General features: G+C 43.3%; 1 protein-coding gene across 2 annotated transcripts in view; it reads left to right on the top strand.

The window, feature by feature from the left end:
- The window catches only part of rgs7b (regulator of G protein signaling 7b), a 110,374-nt gene that overhangs the window by 26,613 nt on the left and 63,222 nt on the right, over positions 1-20,539 (top strand). For both annotated transcript variants that reach the window (XM_020047221.3, XM_029120564.2), the window contains exon 3: positions 19,574-19,670. In XM_020047221.3, the coding sequence (XP_019902780.2) occupies positions 19,574-19,670 (97 nt within the window). The remainder of the gene's footprint in view (positions 1-19,573; positions 19,671-20,539) is intronic.

Below are 20,539 nucleotides of genomic sequence, written 5' to 3'. Positions count from 1 at the left end.
TGTAGGATGTCTGACAACATGCTGTAGGATGTCTGACAACATGCTGTAGGATGATTGACAACATGCTGTAGGATGTCTGACAACATGCTGTAGGATGTCTGACAACATGCTGTAGGATGACTGACAACATGCTGTAGGATGTCTGACAACATGCTGTAGGATGACTGACAACATACTGTGGGATGACTGACAACATGCTGTAGGATGTCTGACAACATGCTGTAGGATGTCTGACAACATGCTGTAGGATGTCTGACAACATGCTGTAGGATGACTGACAACATGCTGTAGGATGACTGTGACAGTGATTGCAAGCAGTAGAGGTGTGAGGAGGACTTGTTGATGGATGTGTGTGTCAACTGCCCTGAGGGCTGACCAGTACTGGGAGTGTTAGACAGCGTTCTGAAGGCTTGAGCAGAGCCACACATGTGGTTTACTGTGGTTCACCTGTTCTGAAGGACACGTTTTAGTCCCCCAGCATTGTTGATTGGTGTTGGCAGCATTCATTTGATTAGTGAGAGTGCTTTTAGCTTCACCGCCCGTCATCTTTGGACACTATGCAGAAAGTCCCGACATGATTTTAAACCAGCTCATATAAACTCTATCATGTCTTTCGCACTGTTTTAACTTCTATTTGTGGTGATATCCTATTTTGTGTTTACTGCTTAACCTCTGAGGTTAAATAAAGGATAAACACCAAACAAAAGAGTTGATATTCACGGAAAGGGCTGTATAATTAACCTGGGTGGAATGGGATGTTATTTAGCTTGGAGGACAGACGTTTTTAATACTGACATCGTGTCCAGTACCTAGTGCAATAGTTTCACAAGATTGAATTTGGATAATCGTTGTTGGTATCGATTATCGACAGAATATTTAACAGAGAGCAAATTACCACATTTCATGTATTTAGCAGAAACAAATGAACAGAGACTTATTTAATATACACACCTTTTTTGGATCCTTCATCACTCATATACTTTCCTGCCTGTCACATCGCTGCCTGTCACTGCTTTCGTTGAATGCGCCATGTGACCTGTCTAATAGAATGCTTCCCGTCAGAAATACAAAACACAGAGAACTTAGTCTACTGCAGCACTTGAAGTGGTATCATGAGACATCGCTCCTTCCTATTTGTCTCTGCCAGGTTTTCATATGCAACACCCACAGATACTTGGTGGTGATGGAGCACCTCCGTGGCGTTCCGAAGGGCTTATTTTTATTTTAAACTGAACTGAGCAGAATGAGACAAAGACAGGCCCTTGTGAAAAGTTGCAGATGGAGAGAAGATAATGTGTTCACTGAGCATGCCCACCCAAATCATTGGCCAACATTTTTATTGTTGCTTATCAACTTCTTATCACCACGTGAAAAAAATCTCTATACGATTCTTTACTTTAATTGAGTGAAAATTGTTCAACGAAACATAGATTGCCATCAAGAAGTGATTATCTTATTCAAAAAACATGCGTGCCACAGTTATTGGCACCACTGCATTTAGTACATTTAGATCCCTCCCTTGGCCAAGATAACAGTTCTGTGTCATCTCCCATAATGTTCGATGAGGTCAGATAACTGATTGGAAGGGATTTGAGACCATTTCACACAGGAACTCTCCAGATTGTTCAGAGCCCTTGGTCCTCACTTGTGGACTCTCCTCTTCAACTCACCCTACAGGATTTCAAGGGGGTCGAGGTAAGGGGACTGTGTTGCATAAATGGTCAGTGGACTATTTTTGTGTGGATTTGGAGGTAAGCTTTGGATCGTTGTCCTGCTAGAAGATCCAAACGGTGACGCATATTTAGTCTCCTAAATCTGGCAGACGGGTTTTGACCTAAAATCTCATGGTTTTTGATGGAGTTGATGTCGCTATGTACCCTAACAAGGTTCCCAGGGCCATTGGAAGTAAAAAAAAAAACGTGCACTAGGTTTGTTTAGAATACGTTCACTAGGTCCTGATGTCATAGTAGGGCCATTGACACTATGACATCCCGGGTCCTCAGCTGGACTTCCAAGAGACCACAGCCACGTAGCACCGGAGTTTGGCCAGGTTTTAGAATGTTGGCGCCTTCATTTGAGACATTGCTGCGGCGTAATAGCGCTTTTGCTCCTTCGACAATTCCCCCATCTGAAATGACCTGTTATTAATAAGAGAAAAAGAGCGGCCATTGTAGCATTTCTATTGGCTAGCATTCAGGATCACCTGTATCTGAGACTGCGCTGTGCCATTGTGCCTGCATAATGCGAACCTGTTTTCACCGGACATTACCGGGACATTTACCGTCTGGAAAGACACAAGCTCCAGCACCACTCTGAAGCGCAAGCGATCAGATTATCTCGGAGCGCTCCGACACATTGGCCAGACTGTCAGTATATTTCTCTAGGAGGCACAGGAGACATGCGTACCAGACCGCATCCCAAATGTCACCCTATTCCCTATTTAGTGCGCCCGCGTTTTCCCAGAGCACCCAGTAGTAGTGCCCCGTAGGAGGGGAATGGTTCTGGTGGGACGGTGCGACGCACACGGGCTCTATACGGATCTCCTACATTAAGCTTTCATCAATAACAAGTACCGTCATCCTGTTTTGTTTTCCTATTTTGTTTTTTTAAATGGGGCCCTGGTCCCTGTGCAGTACACTATTTTAGCTCAGGGACCCAAAGGGAACAGGGTGCAATTTGGATTATGTCCTGCGTCATTGCTCTCCTTCTGCTGCTCTGTAGCGTGCATACCTCTGATGCACCAACGCCCTGCCATGTCCCAGTTAGCCTTCCGATCGCTGCGTTACCGCTCTGAATGAACACAATCAGTATTCAGACCAGTGAGAGGAGCACGGCGGCCTGATTAGGGATCTGAACATATTGTTTATTCTAAATCATCCGGATTAGCCACATTACCATAAATCGGTTTATCTCATTCTAATTACGGTTGATGAGAAAGTGTTGCCGCTCTGCTCTACTCAGCCTGAACCTAACCGGGCGGAAGGAGGGACGGTCTACATACATTACACTTTTGTCTATTTTAAACTTCTGGGTCGACGAAATATTTGAGAGGACATTATCTACATTATCCACTTGGGTCTTGAGATAAACCGTTAAAGGGTGGTGTTTGATAAATAAAATAAATAAATGATGAGTAGCTCTGTTTGATGTAATGTATATTTGCAACTGTGTTTGATGTTGTGTAAATCATGTTGCTCTGTGTGATGTCAAAATCTGTAGCTCTGTTTGATGTAGTGTATATTTGTAGCCCTGTTTGATGTAGTGTAAATTTGTAGCCCTGTTTGATGTAGTGTATATTTGTAGCCCTGTTTGATGTAGTGTATATTTGTAGCCCTGTTTGATGTAGTGTATATTTGTAGCCCTGTTTGATGTAGTGTATATTTGTAGCCCTGTTTGATGTAGTGTAAATTTGTAGCCCTGTTTGATGTAGTGTATATTTGTAGCTCTGTTTGATGTAGTGTATATTTGTAGCTCTGTTTGATGTAGTGTATATTTGTAGCCCTGTTTGATGTAGTGTATATTTGTAGCCTTGTTTGATGTATTGTATATTTGTAGCTCTGTTTGATGTAGTGTATATTTGTAGCCCTGTTTGATGTAGTGTATATTTGTAGCCCTGTTTGATATTGTGTAAATCTGTAGCTGTGTTTGAAGTAGTATAAATCTGTAGCTCTGTTTGATGACAGGTTTGTTTGTAGCTCTATACGATGAAGCGTAAATCTGTACATCTGTTTGATGTAGAGTAAGGTCTTCATGATCTAATGCATATCTGTAGTACCATTCTATGCACTCTATATCTGCGTAACTGCTTGCCCAGCCTGAACCTAGCTACTGGGTCGTTACATCTCTGTTGACCTCTCCCGCTGGGCTCGGTGTGTCAGGCTCCATATAGCTGGCCACGTAACAGAGCCGCAGGCCACTGTGTGCTCTGCGTTTCATGTGTGCCTGTGCACTGCCCTCTGGGAAATGGCCGTGCGGGGGGTGTTTCTCTCCGGCTGTCCGTGTCACGGCATCATCTCTGTGGAGACGTTTGCATCAGGAAGAGTTCCCTTGCTGTGACTGTGTGAGCATGCCATTGAAATGCCAGGTACTGTGGTTGCTGTTTCAACAGTTGCGTCAGATGACTCTCTGACCAATGCATCTCTATATGTCTGGACAGCTCTCTTCTAAAACCGACCCCTCCCTCTTTTCTATATGCCATATAGTTAACGGGGAGGACATTTGGCCTGCATGCCTCCAGCGCTGGAACCTAACAGTTTGACCCAGGTCGGGTCACGGATGAGCGTCAGTTAGAGGACCTACGGCACTAAGAGCTGGACGCTGAGTGTTGCTGTGTAATTGATGTTACTTCCAAATGGCACACTAGCCTTGCCGGCGGTCTGGTCAAAAGTAGCACACTACATATGGGACTGTAATTTGGGACTTTTCAGGGACCTCTTGAGGTGCTGCGGGGCTCATCGTCCTCGTACAGTATATTAAGGAGGTCATGCAGTGCGCCTCCGTACCGTAATGACTTTTCATCTTCTGTCGTGGGGAGGTGGTTGTTTAAAGAAATTCTGCTTGGAATGTCAGATAATACTAAATATAAAGAAAATATATTGGTCAGGGATGATCTTACATTTTTATCACAATTTATTTTAAAAAAAAACTTTCTTTTTGATGAGAAAATCACTTGGCATTACTCTTTTGTCATATCTATTAGAACATAATGAATTGCCTTTTGGAAGTCAAGTGTCTGCCCTCTAATTTAGCATAAAATTTACATAAATTTTTTGAATCTTTTAGCTAAATCCACTAATGTACTGTTGGGGATGTCAGTTCACATGCTCCATTATGGTTGTTTTTTTATAGAGAAAAATATATCCTCCAATTTCACCTAATGACATGCTGTCACAACATAATATTTTTTATGTATATTGTACTTTCAAGCAGAATGTGATTCAGTAGCGCTAAAAACATAATGCACTTCAAATACAAAACCTTGCCCCATTCACTGTTTGTAGGTCTATTCATGTGTGCATTTGCGTGCTTTTCTCATTTTAGGACGTTATGTAAAAGATCCAAATGAATAAATAATACTGAATATACTTACAAAAATAATTAGTCTTTTGGGAAGGGAAATGTTTGAAATGCAAATAATGTCCTGTGGAGAGACAGCAATGTCCTTTGGTGTGACCCTTCGTAAGATGGGGAAAAGAAGAGCCACTAATCAACTTAGCGTAACATGAAAGGTTATTTAAGTTCAGGCTGTTGTGGGTCTTGTAGAGATTTGCTTGCATTCCACCACTGTTCCCATCGTATGTAGGGAATAGTAAGAGGTATGAAACTCAATACCAACAATTACCTCAGTCACTTACATGGGTGGAGTTGGGCCGTGACTCTTGTTACCATGCAACATATAGGAGGGGAGATGTAGCTCTGTAGACTTTATCCTTTTTTATATATATGTATGTAAGAATTTTCTGAAACTTGCCTGGGGGACATTTAAGAATGTAGCCTAGGACTATTTTATTTTGACAAATTATATTTTTAAACATCACATTTCGGCCTGGATATGTAATATGCTGTATGCATAATTTATAAGTAGATCACCCATTTTGACTCTACAACGCCTCGTATACAAGCAGTGACCAAAAATCCCAGAATTCATCTTGCTCTTGAAAACTTCAATACTTTTTGTTTCATAGTTTGAGTCTTGAGTCAGCCAAAGAGGGACCTTCTTAACCATACAATAAAGAGCTTTCACAAATGAAAGCCATGCAGGTTTTTGACAGAGAGATAAAAATGCTCTTGCACATCAACCACCCATTTAAGAGCCACTGTGTCACTCTGAGACGCTCTCATGCTTGATGTTTCAGACAGCGCTGGAAAGCCAGTTGGGGGCATACAAAGTAAAACATGTCTGGGAGAGTCAGTGCCTTTAGAAAGGAAAACAATCATTTGAATTCATTGGTGAACGTCCATTGGGGTCTAAGGAGTCAGGTTGGACGCATACCAAAAGTAAAAAGTAGCTGGTGAAAGTACAGTGTGTTTCTTGGGAAGCACATGGTTTTCTGAATAATCTTTGATGCCTGATACTGTACAGATATCATGCACATTGTTGATACCCTCAGATCTAGATTATCCCTAGATATATAATATAACCTATACTAAAACCAATATTAAAATCATTACCAATTATTAATATATTATTTACCACCTCCGTATTCACGATATTATTAACCATCCCAATTATCAGTATGATGTTATTAAACATCTTCTTTTTATTATATTTCTATCCATCTCCTTATTATGATATTATTCAATATCTCCTCAGCCCCTCAATGACAAATTAAATTATGCTGTTTCTGGTCTGGGTGACTGTATTTGTGTCTTCCCTTGCTCCTGGAAATCATTAGAGTACCTTTTCAAAAGTCACTGCCACCACCACCAAAGAACAGAAACGGGAAGTGATACCAAGCGATGCTGTTATAATATGTCATTATTTTTTAATGATAGTCGAGATTAAAATCTGTCGGAGGATGGTCAACTCTCTCCACTCCTCCTCTAGCTCTTTTTCCTTCCCACTCCTCTCCTCGTCTAGCCCTTCTCCTCCTCTCTCCTCATCTAGCCCATCTCCTCCTGTTGCCTCATCTAGACCTTCTCCCCTCTCCTCTCCCCATCTAGTCTTTCTTCTCCCTTCTCCTCATCTAGCCCTTCTCCTCCTCTCCTCATCTAGACCTTCTCCCCTTTCCTCTCCCCATCTAGTCTTTCTTCTCCCTTCTCCTCCTCTAGCTCTTCTCCTCCCCACTCCTCTCCTCGTCTAGCCCTTCTCCTCCTCTCTCCTCTCCTCATATAGCCTTTCCGTTCTGCTCTCCTTATTTTTCAACACAGTTTAACTTGCTGCTAAATCAATTACAATCCTGGAGAGAAGCAGTGAACAAAGCAGTAATGACGACCTCTGATGCTCTGAAAGTCGTTGCACAGAAATGTTAGTGTTTTGCATCATCTGAATCTGGTTCTGTCTTCAAACGCTCTACAAAGCTGGTGAATTTTAATATGGGCTATTTTAAATAAGAGCACAGTGGTCAGTGGACACAGTGGACTGTTTTGGTTCACAGAAATGTAATTTAGTTTGAAATGATGCCTGTGATGTCCTTCAAAGCGAGCCCCAGTGGAAAAAGATTGTATCGTCTTTAAATGCACACAGCTCCAGTTCTGCACTTCCACCATAATGCTTTAGACAAATCAATAGCTCAATTTTCTGGTTCATGTATTGTGCCCTACTATTTTGAGTAGGCCTAAATTGCTGTCCAGGCATGATGTTGTTACATGAACACTTAACTCATCGATAGATTGACCTGAATGTCAATTTTTTACTATACAACCTGAATTCAACCAGAATAAAACAAGAATAAAATAGAATAAAATAATAAACCAAAATACAAACAGAAAATAACATATATACCTGACCTTTATTCCAGAATCTAGAGAATGAATTAAATAAATATGAATTCTGTTATTAGTCTCTAGCCTAGTTATCTACCACAACAACAATATATTTTTGTATGTTGGCAAATGGTAAATATAAAATTAAAAACTAGTCCACTGTGTTCCTAGCATATTCTACTTTTTGGAACGAAAACTGTTTTGAGATCAGATGCTTCTTCAGTGACTTCTGCCTTGGAGACTGACGATGCTTCCCCATCAGCCTCCAGCACTGCCTCCACTATAGAGGGTGTGTTAGTGGGATTTAGGAGTTCCTCAAAGTGTTCCTTCCATCGCCCAATTACCCAATTGTCCCATCCTTACTGTACACAGCTTGGATAGTTCCGCGTTTTCCCCTCCTGAGGTGGCGGATGGTTTTCCAGAAGCACCCTGGTGCCGACCGAAAGTCCTTCTCCATGGCTTCCCCAAACTCCTCCCACACCTGCTGTTTTGGACGGGGGCCTCGTCCAGATGTTCCCAGTTCACCCGCACTACCCGTTTGGGCTTTCCCGGTCTGTCCAGAGTCTTCCCCCACCGAGTGTCCAAAACATGCGGCCTCAGATCCGATGACACGATCACAAAATCAATCATCAACCTTCGGCCTAGAGTGCTCTGGTACCATGTACACTTATTAAAAAAAACTAAAAGCATCATCAATCTCCAAGGCAGAAGTCACTGACAACTCCACAGTGGCAAAGCTCTGGACGAGATCCGTCCAGAAATGCTGAAAGCTTTGGGTGTGGAGGGGATGTGTTGGATGACACGCCTCTTCAACATGTCGGGGACAGTGCCAAAGGAGTGGCGGACTGGGGTGGTGGTTCCCCTGTTCAAAAAAGGGGACCAGAGGGTGTGTGCCAATTACAGGGGTATCACACTTCTCAGCCTCCCTGGGAAAGTCTACTCAAAGGTACTGGAAAGGAGGGTTCGGCAGATAGTCGAACCTCAGATTGAAGAGGAACAATACGGATTCCGTCCTGGTCGCGGGACAACCAACCAGCTCTTTACTCTTGCAAGGATCCTGGAGGGGCCCTGGGAATATGCCCATCCAGTCTACATGTGTTTTGTGGATCTGGAGAAGGCTTATGACCGGGTCCCCCGGGAGATACTGTGGGAGGTGCTGTGGGAGTATGGGGTGAGGAGGTCCCTTCTGAGGGCTATCCAATCCCTGTACGTCCAAAGTGAGAGCTGTGTTCGGGTTCTCAGTAGTAAGTCGGATTTGTTCCAGGTGGGGGTTGGCCTCCGCCAGGGCTGCGCTTTGTCACCAATCCTGTTTTTAACTTTCATGGACAGGATATTGAGGCGTAGTCGGGGTGGGGAGGGGTTGCATTTCGGTGGGCTGGGGATCTCATCGCTGCTTTTTGCAGATGATGTGGTCCTGATGGCATCATCGGTCTGTGACCTTCAGCACTCACTTGGCCGGTTCGCAGCAGAGTGCGAAGTGGTTGGGATGAGGATTAGCACCTCTAAATCTGAGGCCATGGTTCTCAGCAGGAAACCGATGGAGTGCCTCCTCCGGGTAGGAAAGGAGGCGTTACCCCAAGTAAAGGAGTTCAAGTGTCTCGGGGGCCTTGTTCGTGAGTGAGGGGACAATGGAGAGGGAGATTGGCCAGAGAATCAGAGCAGCGGGGGCGGTATTGCATTCGCTTTATCGCACCGTTGTGACAAAAAGAGAGCTGAGCCGGAAGGCAAAGCTCTTGATATACCGGTCAACTTTGTTCCTACCCTCACCTATGGTCATGAAGGCTGGGTCATGACCGAAAGAACTAGATTCCGAGTACAAGTGGCTGAAATGGGTTTTCTCAGAAGGGTGGCTGGCTTCTCCCTTAAAGATGAGAAGCTCAGTCATCCGTGAGGAACTCTGAGTAGAGCCGCTGCTCCTTTGCATTGAAAGGAGCCAGTTGAGGTGGATTCGGGCATCTGGTAAGGATGCCCCCAGGACGTCTCCCTAGGGAGGTGTTCCAGGCACGTCCAGCTGGGAGGAGACCTCGGGGTAGGCCCAGGACTAGGTGGAGAGATTGTATTTTGATTCTGGCCTGGGAACGCCTCGGGATCCCCCAGTCAGAGCTGGCAAATGTGGCTTGGGAAAGGGAAGTTTGGGGTCCCCTACTGGAGCTGCTGCCCCCACGACCCGATACCGGATAAGCGGATGAAGATGAGATGAGAGATGAGATGCTTCTTCAGTGAGGAAATCTGTGAACTCAGTTCCATCACATTCCACAGGCTTCCACTGCCTGAGCACTGTCCATCACTCCCTGTGGGGAGTGGAAATGATGACCCAATGCTTCAGATTCATACATCTGAGGGTCTTTCTGGGTCCCTGTCCATCTGTGACTGGAACCAGCTCTGTCTTCTATGTATCTTGGTGTCAGATCTGTCTCCAAACTTGCATACCCGCCTACCCATCCCTTCTATGTGTCATAGGATAATATTTGATTTAGGAAAGCAATAAATAAAAAAGACCTACATCTTCTTGCCGCATTTTTCTAAACGCATTTCTAAACCACATTCATTCTGTTACAGGGTTTAATAAACCTGTTTATATAATGTATATATTTTGGGGTGTTTTATACTGATAGACGAAAGACAATTGAAACGACCAGAATACTGTAGGTCACTGATTGATCCACTGTTTTGGGACATCAAGGAGTACACAAAGGGCCGTTGCCAGGAATCCTGGGCCCCCATTAAAAATAATATATTCCTGGGCCCCCTCACTGTTATAGAAGAATTTTAGCAATCAGGGAGCCCTGACACCCCATGGGCCCCGTGTATCATACCCACTGTTCCCGGTGTCTGCCACGGCCCTGGATACACGCATAGTACCCCTGTATTTAAATCATGGCATAGTAACATAGAACTTGAATACAGAATAAAACTAAAAGAGCTCATATAACTTGTCATAACCTGTTGTAATGTTGTGATAACACTGTAATGTAATGATATACACTCACCTAAAGGATTATTAGGAACACCTGTTCAATTTCTCATTAATGCAATTATCTAATCAACCAATCACATGGCAGTTGCTTCAATGCATTTAGGGGTGTGGTCCTGGTCAAGACAATCTCCTGAACTCCAAACTGAATGTCAGAATGGGAAAGAAAGGTGATTTAAGCAATTTTGAGCGTGGCATGGTTGTTGGTGCCAGACGGGCCGGTCTGATTATTTCACAATCTGCTCAGTTACTGGGATTTTCATGCACAACCATTTCTAGGGTTTACAAAGAATGGTGTGAAAAGGGAAAAACATCCAGTATGCGGCAGTCCTGTGGGCGAAAATGCCTTGTTGATGCGAGGAGAATGGGCCGACTGATTCAAGCTGATAGAAGAGCAACTTTGACTGAAATAACCACTCGTTACAACCAAGGTATGCAGCAAAGCATTTGTGAAACCACAACACGCACAACCTTGAGTCGGATGGGCTACAACAGCAGAAGACCCCACCGAGTACCACTCATCTCCACTAAAAATAGGAAAAAGTGGCTACAATTTTCACGAGCTCACCAAAATTGGACAGTTGAAGACTGGAAGAATGTTGCCTGGTCTGATGAGTCTCGATTTCTGTTGAGACATTCAGATGGTAGAGTCAGAATTTGGCAAGGTCGTCAAGGTCAGGTAGACCAAGAAAGATTTCAGCCAAACCTGCTAGAAGAATTGTTCGGGATACAAAGAAAAACCCACTGGTAACCTCAGGAGAAATGCAGGCTGCTCTGGAAAAAGACGGTGTGGTTGTTTCAAGGAGAACAATACGATGATACTTGAACAAAACTGAGCTGCATGGTCGAGTTGCCAGAAAGAAGCCTTTACTGCACCAATGCCACAAAACAGCCCAGTTACGATGTGCCCGACAGCACCTTGACACGCCTCACAGCTTTTGGCACACCCTAATTTGGAGTGATGAGACCAAAATAGAGCTTTGTGGTCACAACCATAACCACTTTGTTTGGAGAGGGGTCAACAGGGACTATAGTGAACAGAATACCATCCCCACTGTGAAGCATGGTGGTGGCTCACTGATGTTTTGGGGGTGTGTGAGCTCTAAGGTCACGGGGGAATCTTGTGAAATTGTAAGGCAAGGTGAATGCAGCATGTTATCAGAAAATACTGGTAGACAATTTGCATTCTTCTGCACGAAAGCTGGGCATGGGACGCTCTTGGGCTTTCCAGCACGACAATGACCCTAAGCGCAATTGACCCTCCAATGGTTACAGCCGAAAAAGGTGAAGGTTCTGGAGTGGCCATCACAGTCTCCCGACCTTAATATCATAGAGCCCCTCTGGGGAGATCTCAAACATGCGATTCATGCAAGACGACCAAAGACTGCATGACCTGAAGGCATTTTGCCAAGTCGAATGGACAGCTATACCACCTGCAAGAATTTAGACAACTATTACAAAAGACTGCACACTGTCATTGATGCTAAAGGGGTCAATACACAATATTAAGAACTAAGGGTATGCAGACTTTTGAACAGGGGTCTGTTCATTGTTTTTCGTTGTTGCCATGTTTTGTTTTATGATTGTGCCATTCTGTTATGTCCTACAGTTCAATGTGAATCCCATAAGAAATAAAAGACGTGTTTTGCCTGCTCACTCATGTTTTATTTACAAATGGTAGATATATTACCAATTCTCCAAGGGTATGCCAACTTTGGACACAACTGTACATAATAATTTTTTACAATGCAATGTTTCTGAATCCCACCAATGGCATATCTGCAGTTTTAAAGCCGGTAAGGTTTCTGTTGCTGTCATTTATCATGGCATAACTGACTGAGTGTCATTTGGTGCACTTTAGTATCTTCCCTTTGTCTGTGATGACAGTAAGTCATTTTAAATTTTATCTGTCACAACCACTAAAAAAGCATTTTATTTGTGAATAACTAAACATCTTCATGTATAGATTTTTAAAATGCGTGTGCATTTTCCCCTCATGTCAACCTTTGAAAGAAGAATGAAAAGTGACAGTGTCACTTCTGTCTGTTTTTATTCACTAATTTGATAATGTCATCTGATCTGCATAGCCAGGTAAACAGATAATGGGACACAAATGCTTGCAGTGACTGACCTATTCAGAAGCATCCATTCAGATAGCTGGGCTTATTAGCTATACACCAAACATGACCTACTAATATTGGGCTTGCCATACTGCAACGCCAAGCTGATGCATCTGTTATTAAATAATGTAGGGTAATCTGCAATAAAAACTCTCAAAAAGAGATAATGATGCTTTTACCTCCATTCAATTAAGGTTTTAAATGAATATGTCAAGTCTCAGTCCTTTTCTATGTTTAATCATTTGAGGTCGACTATGCTCTATTTGCAGTGTAATCTCCCATGGGGCGGAAATACTGTGTTTCAAATATTATTTTCAATGTAAATTTTTTTTTAAATGTCTAGCATAATAATTCATGCTAGCACACCATGAACCTGCCAGACAAATATTTAGTATGTGGGGTTTACCATTAATTGTCTATGTGGGGTGTATCATTAATTGTCTATCTGGGGTGTGCCATTAATTTTCTACGTGGTGTGTACCATTAATTATCTGCCCTGTGACAATAGCTATAACAGCCTGCCCTTTGGAATTGAGGGACAATTGGGGTGATATTTTTTTGATCTAATGGATGAACAATCATTACCTCCATAGCACTTTGTCATTGAAATCGAGTGTGGCTAAATGTCTCTATTGGTAGATCATAGCTGTTGACGAGACAAAGTGCCTGCTTTGTTTTGGTTTGAATCACACATCCTCTGATATAACCTTGTGTCACTGCATTTCAGATAGCATTGTGTAACTTCTATTATGCATTGAAAAATGCTTCCAGTGAAACATGAAGTACATATAGTTCCTTTCCCTACAACATCTACAATCTCATTCATCTAGGACATGATTTGAGATGTATTTGTGTGTTTTAATCTTTCTACAGAAACGTCTGTGTAGACAGTTTCCAAATGTCAGTGTTATCGTGTGAACAATGTGGAAGCTTGCAAGATTTCATTAATTAGTGTTTCTCGGTGTTCATCCATCTGAAACACTGAATTACCATATAAAATACATAATTTCTGAGAAATACAAAGAGAATATTGCCAATTACTGTGGTTGCACCGTGATACATCTTGACATGTGGATAATGTTAAAAAAATAACGTTTAGATTTCAGATTTCAACGGTTTATTAATTCACACTCAAGATTTGTGAAAATAAACATATTAAATGTGCATGTATTAACTTTTTTTTGTCTACCACCCGCGTTACTGTTAGTGTCTTTCCAAACCTCACCTTGACCCCAGAGGGAACCCTTGACTTCAGGTGTAAGACGTGTCATCACTGCTGAATTATTGACAGCATGCTGTTCCCTAATTACATATTCACAGGGGCTGCGGTGCCAATCACACCCTGCCCCCTATGCAGTGCCCTGAGGGCTCTTGTCTAACTTAATATAGGATGCTATTAGGGTGCATAGAGAGAGCAGTGGTCGTACTGTCCCACTGAGCTGAAGAACAAAGTTCACAGTTGGTTCTGTCCCATTGAGCTGAAGAACAAAATTCACTGTTGGTTCTGTCCCATTGAGCTGAAGAACAACGTTTAGTTATGGTTCTGTCCCACAGAGCAGTAGAACAAAGGTCAGTTATGGTACTGTCCCACAGAGCTGCAGAACAAGGGTCAGTGCTGTTTTTGTCCCTCAGAACTGTAGAATAAAAGTCCAAGCGGGTTCTGTCCCTCAGCACTGTAGAATAAAAGTCCAAGCTGGTTCTGACTCTCAGCACTGTAAAATAGAAGTCCAAGCAGGTTCTGAAAAGAGTACTAAAACATAGAAGAGTTCTGCGGTGACCATTTGAATAACGTTTTTTGTTCAATCTAGAAACTTCCCATGGACATGTGTCCTGCCAAAGAACCCTTTCAATCCTACCAGTGAGCATTGAGATGCATGTGGGTTGTGCCTCCAGGATTGCCTTGAAAGTTCATGGCTGAAATTCAGCACATTATGTTGATTTGCGTTGATGATTCAGACATGATTATATTAGTATTGGATGTTAGCCAGACAGGACAAGCTGGAATGGGTTGTTGATGGTGGGGTTGCGCTGACAAACACACACACACACACACACACACACGCACGCGCACACACATACATGAACACGCCGTCCCTCACACTCTCCTTCACTCTGATTGAATGTCTTAATGATGAGCACCAGCTCTGTTTATTTGGTTTTTGATCCCCTGACAGAATTTAACATCGGTGACCATAGACCCAAGGAGAGATCTGGAGATCTGGAGGGCTCCTTCCCTGGGAGTTAGTGCTTCTGGCCTGCTTTAGTTTTGGACAGGGTTTTTACAGCACTTTACTGTAAGAGGTCTGTGATGATCGGATCGTAAAGCAGTAAAGCTCCAGCCGCACAAATGGAAATGTACTGATTGATCAAATAAGGAGCCATTAAGTGTTTCACAGTGATCAGAGGTACTCAGGAGAGGTCTGGAATCGGTTTTGTTTCCCTGCATCACTTTGCAGACTATCTGGAGCAGTGCCAGACATCCTAGGCTGAGACCCAAAAAGCACTGTTCCCTACAGAGTCCTAAGGGCCCTAGTGGAATGTAGTGCAGAAGAAATGGAATAGGGTGCCGTTTGGAGGTATTCCCAGTCTGTGATTGAGTTGGAATGTCAGTGTCAGTTAACAGGCAACACATTGTGATCTGGTGATTTATAACCCTCAGAGGTTTGCTTTCATCACAAATCAAATTGTCACAGTTTGCAGCAGGTACTGAAGTGAAACGCTTTCTTACGATATACTAAACCTATGAGAATGCTGTATAGGTGTGGGATCTTAGTTTCACAGTATCTTCGTTGATGGTTTACTTCTATAAATCAATGATACTGTGAAACAGTGGTTTACTTCCATAAATCGGTGATGCTGTGAAACAGTGGTTTACTTCTATAAATCAATGATACTGTGAAACAGTGGTTTACTTCCATAAATCGGTGATGCTGTGAAACAGTGGTTTACTTCTATAAATCAATGATACTGTGAAACAGTGGTTTACTTCTATAAATCAATGATACTGTGAAACAGTGGTTTACAGCTATAAATCAGTGATACTGTGAAAGATACTTGATACAATGACACAATGATCACTGTATAGATGACCAGAGAGCCAATCACTGTTTGGTCTGTGGTGTAGTCTAGAGTTCCCTGGTGTTGGCTACAGAAGCTGCTTGCCATCTATTGTTAAAATCCATCCATGGGCTCGGTGAGTCACTGATCAGACATTCTCTTCATGTCGTGTTCACTGTAGTGTTGGCGAATGTAGTAGAGTTTCACACGTTGCGTCACGGTTGTGGTTTTAAAGAAAAATGCTCCTCTCTGCTTCTAAAAGGGCTCAAGGCCCCCCTGAGAGGAGGCGTCGTGATCTGGAAGGGGGTATTGACATTGCTGCCATAGTCATCAGCACCTGCGTCATCAGTATGAGTGATCTCCCCCGACCGTCCATCCATCCTGCCGGCCCGCCGTCTGTCTCAGGAGCAGATGTCCACTGTGTGCAGAGCAGGAGGCGTATTCAAATAACAGAGAGAGGGACCTTGTGACGGAGAAAGAGAGGCAGAGCGAGGGAGTGTGACAGAGACACCGTCAGGGAGTGACTGAGAGAGAGGGAGGGAGGGAGGTTGAGAAATGAGAAAAGAGGTAGAGCGGGGGGGAGAGGGGGGGGGCGAGCGTGACGGAGAGACTACTAGAGAGGTAGAGAGAGAGAGGGGCGTCTATCAAAGGGCTCTCTAAATATTTTACAGGATGTCTGTTCCTCTTCAGCAGTGGAAGCTTGAAGACAGTGAAAATGGTTGGTTCACATGAGAACGGACATGAACAAAAACACACACCCTACTGCAGCCACCCAGCCGACTCCAGGAAAAAGTAGTGTATTGGACATAATGGGAGGCACATGTAGCAGACATGTCGGGCCTTGAAATGATCCCATCGACTTTAGAGCCTTTTAAACAGGGTCGTCATGGTAACCAACCGCTTCCCGGAGCGATTGCGTCCGAGGCCCCTGTGCCTAATTTTACCGTTGCCGGGTGTTTCCTATGTTGTGAACGGACACGAGAGGGGTTTTTTAGTTTAACGGGTCAGTCGTGATAAAAGGTCACGCTCGCCGGGTCGGCTTTAACAGACAAGCAGATAATGGATGATTCTGGGGCTGCTAAAACCAACAGCTAATACTGTTGAAACTGAGAAAGCTGCTTAAGACCTAAGGGAGGAAGAGAGGGAGGAGGGCTACTGGAGCACCACACCTGTTCCCTTTCCACCTGGCTGACAACTGTCTGTGGAGGAGAGTCCGGGGGGGGAGGAGGTCGGGGGGGGAGGAGGTCGGGGGGGGAGGAGGTCCGGGGGGGGGGGATCCTCCTGATCCAAATGTCATCCTCGTTTTGGGATTATCCTGGATTTCCTGTCGCTGCTCATTTCTCTTCTTTTAACTGCTTGTTAGCTTTCTCCTGTTGCTCCTCAGATACGGGTTATGTGCATTCATCTGCAAAGCTATAAAAGGATGGTCTGTGGGCAAAGTCTTCTCGTCGGGTTCAGGTCTGGTCTGACCCAAGCTGAACCTTAGCTCAGGCCTGACGTCACATTGATCTAATAAGCCTGAACATTGGAAAATAATGATCCGAAAACAGTAGAACTTTTCTGTTACTAATTTGCTATGAGTTCATTATTAATTTGCACTGGTGTTGGCTGCCGGCAATTACACCATTACATTATTTCATTTAATGCCAGTTGCATGAAAATGAGCCAGTTGAGTTAAAAATGTTGTCTTGGGTGACAGGTCGCCGAGACGCATGTACAGAGCGGAGGACGCGTCATCAAGGGGTGCTGTTTTCTGATGACCAGCGCTGAATGTCATTGCTGTATCTCATCAGTTATTTCATAAAAGGTGTTTCCATTAACCTAACTGAGGTGCGTGCTTTACTTTCTGGAGGCACATAGGGATGTGTTTGTCAATAAAGTGTGCGTGGGTTGCCAGCAGGAGGGCCTTCAGGAGGGATAGTCTTGACAGTAAGATGATCAGCGCCGGTTGTGTTTATGGCACGCTGCAAGGTCAGGCGTGATAAAAGGACGTTTAAGAACACCCGGCAGGCCTACTGGTCCCACGTCGCATTTTGACAATAGGAAACGTTTTGTCGCGACGAGCGCCAGATTTCAGGAACTATTTTGCTCTTTCCCTTTTGAGAAATAACCTGCCTCTAGTCGACAACTGCACTCAGACTGCGTGTTCAGCACCTCAAACGGCACAGTGCCAATGCCTACCCACCTGTGCTGCTTGAGAGGAGGACGAGGAGGGAAACAGACGAGGTGAAACAGGCTCGTGCCGAACCTGCCGGGTCTTTGATGAAACCGAGGCATACAAATTATCCCATGAAAATGTAAAAAAAGAATATATATCGGTCATTACACAGTGGCCCAATTAATACTACAACTAGTAATATTCTCTAACACTACAATGTTGTGGCTCCTCTTCTGGCAAACAGAGTCCAGACATATTTCTCTGGGGGTGCAGTAAGACAATCACTGGGGCCTGGAGGTCAGATCAGGTGAGGCTTATTTACGTAAATGCTAGATTTATCTTAGTTCGCATAGTCCTTTCAGTAGCGTTTGAATTTACAATGGAAGGTTTAAGACGTACTATGCAGGATTGTGGGCAGCAACAGGAGGAAAATGACTTGATGTCTTTAAACTGCAAACCTCAGTTGAAAATGTGTTACACACTACTGTGGAAAGTGGCGATTCAAGATATCCATATCTGCGAGTTTACACAACAAAATAATCTAGCGCCTCGTGTCTTCGATAGGTCTCGGAAAATGAATCTTAATGTAAATAAGCCCAATAACTGGGGACTAAACATCAAAGGTTATGGGCAGGTCCGGTGTGACTATTACTGGGGACTCAAGGTCTCCAGGTACAGTGACAGAGAGTGGTTCTAGCCCAATTCACAGACACAGGTAGAGTACATATAGGGCAGAGGTCATGGCAAAAGAGAGTTTAAACACCTTTCTCCAGGCGCCAAGATGGGATATCTTTCTCTCACTTACTGTCAAATGTGCTCCAAATTACATTCTACTGAAGTACACTACTATGTATGATAAACACTCTGGGCCAAATGGCACACTACTGAAGTGCACTACTATGTATGATAAACACTGTGGGCCAAATGGCACACTACTGAAGTACACTACTATGTATGATAAACACTGTGGGCCAAATGGCACACTACTGAAGTGCACTACTATGTATGATAAACACTGTGGGCCAAATGGCACACTACTGAAGTACACTACTATGTATGATAAACACTGTGGGCCAAATGGCACACTACTGAAGTGCACTACTATGTATGATAAACACTGTGGGCCAAATGGCACACTACTGAAGTGCACTAATATGTATGATAAACACTGTGGGCCAAATGGCACACTACTGAAGTGCACTACTATGTATGATAAACACTCTGGGCCAAATGGCACACTACTGAAGTGCACTACTATGTATGATAAACACTGTGGGCCAAATGGCACACTACTGAAGTGCACTACTATGTATGATAAACACTGTGGGCCAAATGGCACACTACTGAAGTGCACTACTATGTATGATAAACACTGTGGGCCAAATGGCACACTACTGAAGTGCACTACTATGTATGATAAACACTGTGGGCCGAATGGCACACTACTGAAGTGCACTACTATGTATGATAAACACTGTGGGCCAAATGGCACACTACTGAAGTGCACTACTATGTATGATAAACACTGTGGGCCAAATGGCACACTACTGAAGTGCACTACTATGTATGATAAACACTGGGGGCCGAATGGCACACTACTGAAGTGCACTACTATGTATGATAAACACTCTGGGCCAAATGGCACACTACTGAAGTGCACTACTATGTATGATAAACACTCTGGGCCAAATGGCACACTACTGAAGTGCACTACTATGTATGATAAACACTGGAGGCCAAATGCTAACAGGTTGACTTTAGCTATACTTGGATAAACCTTAATGATTGATCAGAGTGCTACACATTGATGTGAACCATATTTCATTGTTTCTTTTCCAGATGGAAGATGTCATAGCTCGTATGCAAGACGAGAAGAATGGAATCCCTATTCGCACAGTCAAGAGTTTTTTATCCAAGATCCCCAGTGTTTTTTCAGGTAACCTTTATTACAGTTATAGTAAAGGTGTGTGTGCTTTTGTGTGTGTAAAATCTCCAGCCTGCATAACACAAGGTTGAAGACAAAAGTCAGGAACTGCCAAGTGTCTGTGGTAATTTCAAATGTGTGTGTGTGTGTGTTGTGTTTGTGTGGGTGTGTGTGCGTGTATTTTTGTGTGAGGGAGAGAGATTCAGAGATCAAGAGATTTAGAGAGACTGAGAGAGAGAAAGAGAATGATGGAAATTTAGAATGATTGAGAGGGAGAGAAAGAGAGAATGAGGGAATTACATGTGTACCATTATTGAGAGAGAGAGAGAGAGAGAGAGAGCAGCCTATTAAACTATGCATTACCCTGTCAGCTCCTATCACTCATATAACATTACATAAACATCACTTAGCCTTTACTTGGTCAGGGTAATTTTATCCATCCAGGTCTTTTTCCTACAATTAAAAACACTATATTCAAAGCAACTCGATTTTGTTCATTACATTACACAGAAGAACACTGACTCCACAAATAACTGGTAAATATAGTGAACACCACAGGCTAGAGCAGCGATTGTCAATTGGCAGGATTTTTTATTAACATAATCGTGGGGGGTTTTAAATTAGTTCCTTGTATATTATTGGTTTTTGTAGCGCTTTTTGTGTTGCACACTTTAGTAACACAGTAATAATTGCATAATAATTAAATAGGTATTCAGCGTTAGTGTTAGCTTTTAAATATCTGCCTTTTCAGAACATAGATCGTCCAAAAATCTGTTTTAAAGATCCCATCTGCATTCTAATATAACAACTGAACATGGTGCATCACTCAATGATTTGGGACACAGGAAGAAAATGGCTTATTGCAGTTTTTCTCAATCGCC

This window comes from Esox lucius, chromosome 6 (genome assembly GCF_011004845.1).
Source record: "Esox lucius isolate fEsoLuc1 chromosome 6, fEsoLuc1.pri, whole genome shotgun sequence".
Classification (NCBI taxonomy): Eukaryota; Metazoa; Chordata; class Actinopteri; order Esociformes; family Esocidae; genus Esox; species Esox lucius.
Note: the sequence above shows the minus strand (reverse complement) of the source record. Positions and strands in the feature narration are given on the sequence as shown.